This window comes from Ichthyophthirius multifiliis (genome assembly GCF_000220395.1).
Source record: "Ichthyophthirius multifiliis unplaced genomic scaffold scaff_1120509251141, whole genome shotgun sequence".
Taxonomy (NCBI): Eukaryota; Ciliophora; class Oligohymenophorea; order Hymenostomatida; genus Ichthyophthirius; species Ichthyophthirius multifiliis.
The window spans coordinates 29,431-39,390 of record NW_004086165.1 but is presented as its reverse complement, the minus strand read 5'-3'; the positions used below and the strand labels follow the sequence as shown (position 1 = coordinate 39,390).

Sequence of the window (9,960 nt, the reverse complement as noted above, 5' to 3'; positions counted from 1 at the left end):
ATTATTATTATTTTTATTATTATTATTATTATTATTATTATTATTATTATTATCATTATTTTTATATATATTTTACAATTTTTTTATATATTTTTATTTTAGTCATTTTTTTATTTATAATTCATTTAAATATTTCAAAAATTTTTTACTAAGCATTCTAGTTTTTTTTTAGATTTTTATCTTTTGTAAAATTCTATTACATATATTTTTCTTTTTATATAAATATTTTTTTATTGTAAAATTTTTTATTAAATATCTTAAGAAAATAAATATAAAAATATTTTTCCAAATATATATTTTATTTTCTAATATTATTTCAATAATTTTAATTTTTATTATTTTATTTTATTTTTAATTAATATCTTTTTTATTTTTTAAATTAAAAATATTTAAAAATTTATATTTATAAATCATTTTTTAAAAAAATTAATTTTAATTTAATTTTTTTTACATAATTATATTTTAATTATATATTTAAATAATTTTTTTATTGTTAAATATTTTTATTTTAATTATAAAATTTATAATACCAAAATTAATCGAAAAAATTAAAAAAATATAATTTTACTTATTAATAAATGACTTAAAAAAAAATTAATTAACATATATAAATAAATTAAAGTTTTAAATGTTATTAAATTAAAATATATTTATAGAAAAATAATGAATAAAAAATTAAAAAAATTATTTTAAATACAAATATATAAAATTTTTTAAAAATATACAAGATAATTCTAGATTTAATTATTTTAAATAATTATAAACAATATAATAAAATAGTTTCATTTATATTTTTATATTATTTTAAGAAATAAATAAAAAAATAATATAAAAATATTAAATGATAAAATATTAAATATATTTTAATGATAAAATAAAATAAAAATCATTTTAAAAAATATAATTAAAAAAAATGAATATTTGATATATAATAAAAAAAAGTAATAATAATAAAAAAAAAAAATAATAGTTTTTTCATTTTTGTTTTTCTTATTATATATCTTATTATTATTATTATTATTATTATTATTATTATTATTATTATTATTATTTTTATTCTTATTATTATTATTTCAATTATTCTTCTTGTATTCTTTTTTTTTCTGCTAATTCAATTTCTTCTTTTATTCTTTTCTCCTCTTCAACTTTTTCTTATTCTTCTCTTTATATTCTTTCTTCTTCTTCCTGTTAAAATCTTATCCTTTCTTCTTCTTCTTATATAATTCTTTATTTTTCATCGTCTTCAGCTTATTTTTATCTTTCTATTTCTGCTTATTCTTCTTTTTTTTTTCTTTCTTCTTCTTATTATTATTTCAATAGGGCTTACCTTTATTCTTCCTATTTAATAGCCACATAATAAGTTCCATAAATAGCTGCTTCATCTTTTGGTTTTTTAGGAGGAGCTTATTTTTTTTCTTTTGTATTTCCATATTTGGACACATCTTTTCCTGCTTATAAATCTTTTATAAAACTAATTACTCTCTATTTTATTTATATTGGTTCAGGAAATAATTAAGATTTTATTTTTGAATATATTATCACTCCATTATATGATATTTCAAACGCACCTCTTCGAGGTTATAATTAGTTTTCTTATCCCTCTGAGAAATTTCTTTTTACTTATATAGGAAATTCTGATATTGACATTATCTAAGCTTTTGTTGCCTCATATAAACGATTATATTTTTATTCATCATGATGAGTACACCAAGCATGTTCTTAACAGTTTTCACATACTTCTATTGTTATTATAAATACGGACATTTTTTTATTTTATTCTTTTTATTTATTTGGTCTTTTTTTTGATTGTTTTTTATTTATTTTTTATATATTTTTTCTTTTTAAATATATTATTATTATTTTTTATATAATATAAAAGAACGTTTTACTTTTTTTTATATATATATATATATAAATAATTTTTTATTTTAATGGTAATTTTTATTAAAAGTAATTTATAATTTATATTTTTTAATAAAATATTATTTAATAATATTATTATATTTAATAATATTTAATATATTTAAAGATTTATTTAATAAATTATATATATTATTAAATTGATTAATTATGTATTTTTTGCTTATATTAGATTTTTAAAGTAAACATTTCGTTTAAACTTTTCAATTTCAAGGTTTTAAAGAATTAAAAAAATAAAAAATATTTTATTTAATAAGTAAATTAATAAATATAAATTTTTAAATTTAAATTAATAAATTATTTATTATTTTTATTTAGTTACTATAACTAGATAATATTATATATAAATTAAAAGAATTAAAGTAAAATATTTTATTTACTTTTATTATGTTTTAAAAGGCGTTTAATATATAATTAAATCATTTTTTTTATTACTATAATATTACTATTTAAAAATAAAAATGAGTTTCATATTTATTTATTAACTTATATAATATATTAAAATATTTTTACAGTAAATATTATTTTTAATAAGTTTACATGATAAAATATTCTAAAAAAGATAAAATATTCTAAAATAAAATTCAAAATATTATATGAAAAATTAAGAAAATCATCTTTAATAGATGTTATTTTTAAATTTTAAAATAATTATAATAATACAATTAAAGATATATAAAACAAAACAAAAAATAATAATATAATAAAAATAATAATATTAAAAATATTTATACAATTTTATAAAAAAACAAAATATGCGTATATATATTAATATATATATATATATATATATATAAATAACTTAAATAGAAAAAAAAAATGAAAAAAAATAATTATAAAAATTTTCTAATATAAAATCCACAACTTAATATATATTTTACACTCGACAAATAAATAGAAATAAGTGAAAACATTATTTACACTATAAAAGAAAATCCAAATTTGTATATAAAATTATTAGATAAATAAAAGCAATCATAATTATTTAAGTAAGAATATATATCATGGTTACACACAAAAGAATTAAATCATCCAAACATAATCCCATATAAATATGTATTTATTCAAAAAGACCTAGCAGTATTCATTATGGAAAACTCTCCATTAAATTCTCTCTATAATCTATGCCAATAATTACCATTTGAAGCTTTGAAAGAAATATAGATAGTCCGAATACTTCGCGATGTCCTTTAAGGTTTAGCATTTTTACATAAAAACAATATAATTCACAGAAACTTGACATTATAATCTATATACAAAACAAAAGACAATTCTTACAAAATAGGCAATTTAACATGCATAAGTACATAAATCCACAAAAACATACAGCCAGAAAACATCACCCAAGTTTAAGAAGAAACACTAAAAAACACATCTGATGGTTTTCGAGCTCCAGAAGAAATAGACATAGTAAGTGGTTGTAGTATTACAGAAAAAGTAGATATATTTGCAGTCGGAGTAATAATATTTTTCCTTTGCTTTAATTAAAAACCTTTTGAAAACGATATATAAACACTCAATAGTGAGATATAAATTCCTTAATTTCCTGTTTATTCACAAAATTTATACGCTTTAATTGAAAGAATGCTTGCCAGAGATCAATATATGAGACCTTCTTCGGAAATTTTGCTTTAATATTTGATTAATTGTTGGCCTGATTTTAAATTGAAAAACACAACAGCAGGAGAATTATAAATTAAAAGCGAGGAAGATGAAAAAAAAGAAAACGCAGATATAAAAAAAAATTTTCAATAACAAAAAGTTAAATTTGTTGCTACTTTTCAATAAAAAATAAACAAATTTTTACATAAAAAACTAAAGCAGCAATTTTACAAATATTAGAGGAAAATTTATAAAATTTACATAATATAATAAATAAAAAAATCAATTTTTTACTTAAAAAAGCTTGGCAAAATCCATCTAATAATATCAATAAAACATATATCTATATGCATAAATTATTTAAAGATGGTCCTTTATGTGCACTTAAAAGTCTTATTTTTCTACATATTTATATTAGGAAAGGACCAAAGGATGTTATATACGGATTAAATAAAAAAATAACAATAATAGACATTTTAAAAAGGATAATTAAATAAACTGCGCCAAAAATAAAGGATTAAAAATACATTTAAAGCCTAATACTTTTATATTCATTTGTAATTAAGGAAAAAATTAATTTACTCATTAAATATATTCATATTATAGAAGGAAATTTTTCATTAAAACCACTTTTTTGTAATATTTAAAGTAATGAATTTAAACCTGTTTCCGTTCTTTTTTTGGATGATTTTTTCGAATATTTTGATCATGTTAATAATTTATGTGAATTTATATTTACTTAAAATATTCTTATTTAAATTTAAGCATGTATTTCTGTATAAATTGTTGACGAATTATTCTGTTTTTTATGTACTATTACTCATATTTTAAATACTATTATCGCAAGTACTTCATTAGTTAAAAATAACACAGAAATTGACGAAACCTTCCTTTTTGATAAAATTAACTTCTATTAGAAAAAATATGAGGAAACTTTTCTTAAAAGTTAACAGTTTTTCCAAAAAGTCTAAAAAAATAATAAAAATATAAAATTATAAAATAATTTTCCTATATTAGATTAATAAGCAATTAGTTATATCTATTCTAAATAATGTTTTTCATCTTTAAATTATAATCCTGCAGAATATTTGAATTATAAAAAGAGTATTTATGGTTTAAAAATACCTTTTTCTTATTTCACAAATAGTAATAATGTGTATAATGTTTAAAACTTTTCAGTAAATTTCTTTACATTTGATGATTTCAAACGCAAAAAAAACATATCAGGAAATACACCACTAAATGCTTACAAAAATGATTCTTAAATAAAGAATAATTTGAAATAAAAAGCTTAAATAATTGAATAATAAAAGAATATATTGAATAGTTTCTAAAATACAGAAAGTAATGAAGAATTAAAAGAAAATGAAAATAATAAAAATAACAATGACAATTTAATAATATTTAATAGTGATTCAGAAGGCGATTATTAAGATAATAATAAAATAACAAGTTATTTTTTTTCTAATAATTCATTAGAGTCATAACACATAATAAGTAATACACATCTTAATAAAAGTGAAGAAATTAGTAAGATAATATGTAAAAGTTAGCAAAACAATATAGAATTATAGGAAAATGAAGAAAACTTCCAAAATTTTAAATTTTATAATGTAAAAAATAAAATAGAGAATTCAAATGTATTTATGAAATTATAAAAACAGCATTCTTAAAGTTGCGATACGAAAATTATATAAAATTCAATTTTTAAAATGAATAAATATTAATAAAAATAAAAAGAACCAATAAAAATAAAATTTATTATATCGGAAAAAAATAAATAAGAATAACTAAATAATATTGAAAATAAATCTATTAAAAATAATAATAATAATTATAATAATAAAAATAATTATAATAATTATAATAATAATAATAATAATAATAATAATAATAATAATAATAATAATAATATTAATAATAATAATTTTAATATTGATAATAATATTGATAATAATATAGATAATAATATTGATAATAATAATCATCTATCTCATAAAGCTGCAGAAGAATTTAATGAAATTGATATTGATGAAAGAAATGGGAAATACGAATAAAAAACCATTATTTGTCAAAAAATTTCAACAATAGTTAGAAGTAATAATTTAAAATAATTAAATTTAAAAAATCAAGATAATTTATTAACATTAATAAATCCTAAAATACCTTAAAATTATATATTTTCATTTCAAAATCTTAAAATAAAAAATTAAATAGGCAAAGGTAAAAATAAAAAATCTTAAATCAAAAAAATAAAAAATAATAATAAAGGTCATTCAGCTTTAGTATATTAAGGAGAAATAGACAATTAAGAAGTAGCTATAAAAGAAATAAAAATTGATTAAGAAAATTTAAAAAACTAAATAGAATTTGAAAGAGAAATCGACTCTTTTTTAAAAATAAAAAACCATAGAAACTTGGTTAAATTTATCGGAGTTTCTTAAAATGAAGATTAATATTATATAATAACTGAATTTTGTTATGGAGGAACTGTTTTTGATTTATTTCATAAAAGAAGAAAATAAGTATAAATTAGTTTTGATTTTAGAATTAAAATTGCTAAAGATATTGCTTTAGGAATGCAATAATTACATAATTTTGATCCTCCTATAATACATAGAGATTTAAAATCATTAAAGTTATTTTTTTAATAAAAATAAGTTTAATAAATATATAATTATTTATAGTCTTTTATTAGATTAACCTTTTTCTTAAAATAATATAGATTCTTTTCATGTAAAAGTGGCTGATTTTGGTCTTTCTAGAACCTAAAGTTCAGAATTAATGACTTCTGTATTAGGAACTTTTCATTGGATGGCTCCTGAAATATTCGAAAATAAATATTATTCTATAAAAGCTGATATATATTCATATGCTGTTGTTTTATGGGAAATTTTCTCGCGAAGAACTCCTTATAAAAATATGGAACCAGTAGAAATAATGAAACATGTTTGCTCAGGAAATAGGCTTCCTTTAGATTAATTAGATAGTGGATGCCCATCTTTTATTAAAGGTTTAATTGAAAAATGTTGGGATTAAAATTAAGACTAAAGACCTGATTTTAATTAAATTTTGGAAAATATTAAATATTCATAAATGAATTTCAAATATAAATTATTTTATATCTTTTTATTATATAAAATTATTTAAAAAATATAATCCTTTAAGTTACAAATTAAAAAAGAATATTTCATTGAAAGAGAAAATATTTTTTAAAAAAATAATAATATTAATATGAAAAATAATCTATTTATAAAAATTATCTTTTTAAACTAAATTACAAGAATAAATATTTTTATAAATATATATTTATAAATTTAATAATAAACGATAATTATATTAAATAAATATAATTTAATTTTTAAATTTACAAAAAAATATCAATAATTGTAAAATATAATTTTTAAAATTTATAATATTAAATTATTAAATATATATTTTATAAATTATAAATATTCAATGCATATACAATTATTATTATGCATATTTTATATCATTATATTTATATATTAAAATTTCACATTAAAAATTAAAACTAATTAATCAAAAAAATAAAAAAATTACTAATTTTTTAATACAGAATATAGTTGTAAATTTGTTAAAAAATGTAAATAATTTCATTAATCACATTTAAATATATAAAAATAAAAAAAATCAATTTTTTTTTTCATGTACATTATTCTTTTATTTTTAGTTAATAAAGGTATTTATTACTCATTTCGTTTTATTCTATCTTAATTATAATTGATACAGGCAAATTATACTATGGCATATATTATTCTTATATTTTTTAATTATAATTCTCTTATCTTTGTTTATTATATTTTAAAGTTTTTATGTTATTTATATTATATCTATGCAATATTTTTTCTATTTAATTTATTTTATGATATTTAAATAAAAGATTTTTTTATTATTTTAAAAAAGTATAGATATATATTCATAATTTTCTTAATTAATTTAATATATACTTATATTTATATATCTTATTCAAATATATCATCTTCATCTATGATCATTTAGTAATTCAAGTAAGTAGCTAATATTTTTACCATACATGAATTACTTTTTTCATGATTTTTTTACAATGTGATTATTGTCTCAAAGTTTTTAAATTCTCTTTTATTTCTCTATGCCAAACTATAAGAAAGACATATCCATTAATTACCTAAATCTTAAGTATCTACAGTTTATCTGTATTATGATTATTGTGTATACAAGTTATATATTTGTAGTTAGTTAAAGTAGCTATTTCAACGCAAATTTTTAATTGAGTATAATTTTTAATAACTTTATAGTATTTAGAATAATTTATACCTTATATCTTATATTTAGACAATAAATAATTATATTATTAATTTTCTTCAAGAAATCAATCATTCTACTTAAATTAAAACAAAAAGTTTTTCTTTATTAAGTAAATTATTATTATTTTTTTTATAATATTTTTATAATTTTTCATTAATTTATTCACTATTTTTATAATTTTTTTATAAGATACGTATTATTCTTTTTTATTTTTCTATATTATTTATTTCATGCATTAAATTTTTTTTAGTCTATTTCATTATATTTTTATCATTAATTATTTGTATATAATATTCATTACTTTTTAATTATCTTTTTTTCAATAAATCATTTTATCAATTATAATTTTTTTCTAATTAATTTAATTATTATATCTCTTTATTTAATTCAAATCAATTTATTTTGGTACCATTTATATTCCATAAATTAATACATATTTATAATTTTTATTTCTTAATTTAACCTTTTTCATATTCGATATCAACATCAATATCTTCCTCTTTTTTTTTTTCATTATATTCAATTAGTTAATAATCTTGTTTGTTCTTTTATCATATTTTATCCTGTATTCATTTTTTTATAACTATTAAGTATTATATAGATAATTTTATTGATTTATTCTATATATTAAATTCTATACTATATAATCTATTTATCGTTATCCTTTTTATAAATTATGTAAGGCAAGGCAATTTTCTAGTGCCCCTATAATAGTAGAGTTGCTCATTTTTTTACCTCTTTTTTTTATTATTATTGATTTTTTTTTTTTCCAAATATTTATAGATTAATGTTTTTAAAAAATATAAATTTAAATTAAATTCATGTTTAAAATAAATATATTTTTCAAAAAAGCATAACAAATAAATATTTAAGGGTGCTATTAAAATATCCAGACAAACTTACTATTTAAATATTTGAATAAAATTTATATGTTAGTATTCGAAAGTTTGTAAAATTGATATTCGAATATTATTTTGAAAAACTTATAAAACTAAAATTTGTCTCATAAACTTATAAACACTAAAATCTGTCTCATAATAATGCGAATATTAAGAGAATTATATATAAACATATTTTAATATTTAAGATAAATATAAAAACGTATACATATATTTATTATTATATTCAAATACATAAAATTAATTCTATATTTTCTTTTATAATAAAAGGCAATCTTTTTATTATTTGGTTAATTTTATTTTTAACTTCTTAATTAATTTAATAAATTCTAAACTTGTATTATAAATAATTATAATGCATATTAATTATTAAATTCTATTTATTTTTATTTTATCTTTCATTATCTTCCAAATAAACTTGATATGATTAAAATCTTGAGAATTTAGAGTTTATAACATTAAGATAAATTTTATATAAACCATATCAACTTTAAATTATTATAACTAAATTTAATAAATTATGAAAATTAATTATTTAAAGTAAGTTTTATTAAACATTTAATAATTAAATCAATTTAAAATTTATATTTATTAAAAAAGTATTAATTTTTAAAAAAATTAATTACAATTTATAATTTTTAAAAACATGTCCAAAAAAATTAAGTATACTATGCTTTTGTATACTTTTATAAAAATAAAATATTCCCTAAAAAACCCCAAAATTTTCGCAATTTTTTTAGAAGTTAGTTATATAAGGGGTCTATAATAGTTATATAAAAAGAGACTATAGTAGTTATTTATTTATATTTTTATAAATACTATTGCTTATAATTTTTATCCATAAATTAATTTATAAAATGTATGAATTTTTTTATAAAATATCTATAAAAGTTACAAAATTAATAAATATATCTACTTGAATTAAAATATTATTTATCTTTAAGCAAAATAAAGTCTAATTTTTTTATGAAATTCACTTAAAAATGATATTTTTCTATTAAAATCTTAAAATAAATAAATGTATTCCTGTATAAAAATTTTGCTATGTATCTTTTGAAATTTATGATTTTTAAGTAAACTATATTTATATTTTTTTAAATAAAAGGCCAATTCTATAATTTATAAATGAAATAATCAATAAAATATGTTTGGCCTAATTTATAAAAAATTTTACTTACTTTTTTTAAAGTAATCCAATATTTATAAATTTAATTTTTTATATATTTTATAC

General features: G+C 15.5%; 1 protein-coding gene across 1 annotated transcript, besides 15 other annotated features; it reads left to right on the top strand. All coding sequences in view use genetic code 6, as the record gives it.

Annotated features, from left to right (window-relative positions):
• Positions 1–65: a microsatellite.
• Positions 2–74: a microsatellite.
• An 854-nt stretch (positions 75–928) lies between these two features.
• Positions 929–969: a microsatellite.
• A 33-nt stretch (positions 970–1,002) lies between these two features.
• Positions 1,003–1,073: a microsatellite.
• A 691-nt stretch (positions 1,074–1,764) lies between these two features.
• Positions 1,765–1,837: a microsatellite.
• Positions 1,838–1,978: 141 nt separating this feature from the next.
• Positions 1,979–2,027: a microsatellite.
• Positions 1,984–2,027: a microsatellite.
• Positions 2,028–2,177: 150 nt separating this feature from the next.
• Positions 2,178–2,219: a microsatellite.
• Positions 2,220–2,608: 389 nt separating this feature from the next.
• Positions 2,609–2,647: a microsatellite.
• Positions 2,648–2,680: 33 nt separating this feature from the next.
• Positions 2,681–2,716: a microsatellite.
• A 1,153-nt stretch (positions 2,717–3,869) lies between these two features.
• On the top strand, positions 3,870–6,160 carry IMG5_147860 (protein kinase domain protein; the record flags this gene model as incomplete). Its single annotated transcript, XM_004031021.1, has 2 exons — positions 3,870–4,866; positions 5,152–6,160. Coding segments are annotated over 2 exons (2,006 nt in total), but the record flags the coding sequence as incomplete, so codon positions are not given.
• Positions 5,343–5,507: a microsatellite.
• Positions 6,161–6,807: 647 nt separating the features above from the next.
• Positions 6,808–6,839: a microsatellite.
• A 454-nt stretch (positions 6,840–7,293) lies between these two features.
• Positions 7,294–7,348: a microsatellite.
• A 1,461-nt stretch (positions 7,349–8,809) lies between these two features.
• Positions 8,810–8,868: a microsatellite.
• Positions 8,869–9,306: 438 nt separating this feature from the next.
• Positions 9,307–9,353: a microsatellite.
• Positions 9,354–9,960: the final 607 nt, after the last annotated feature.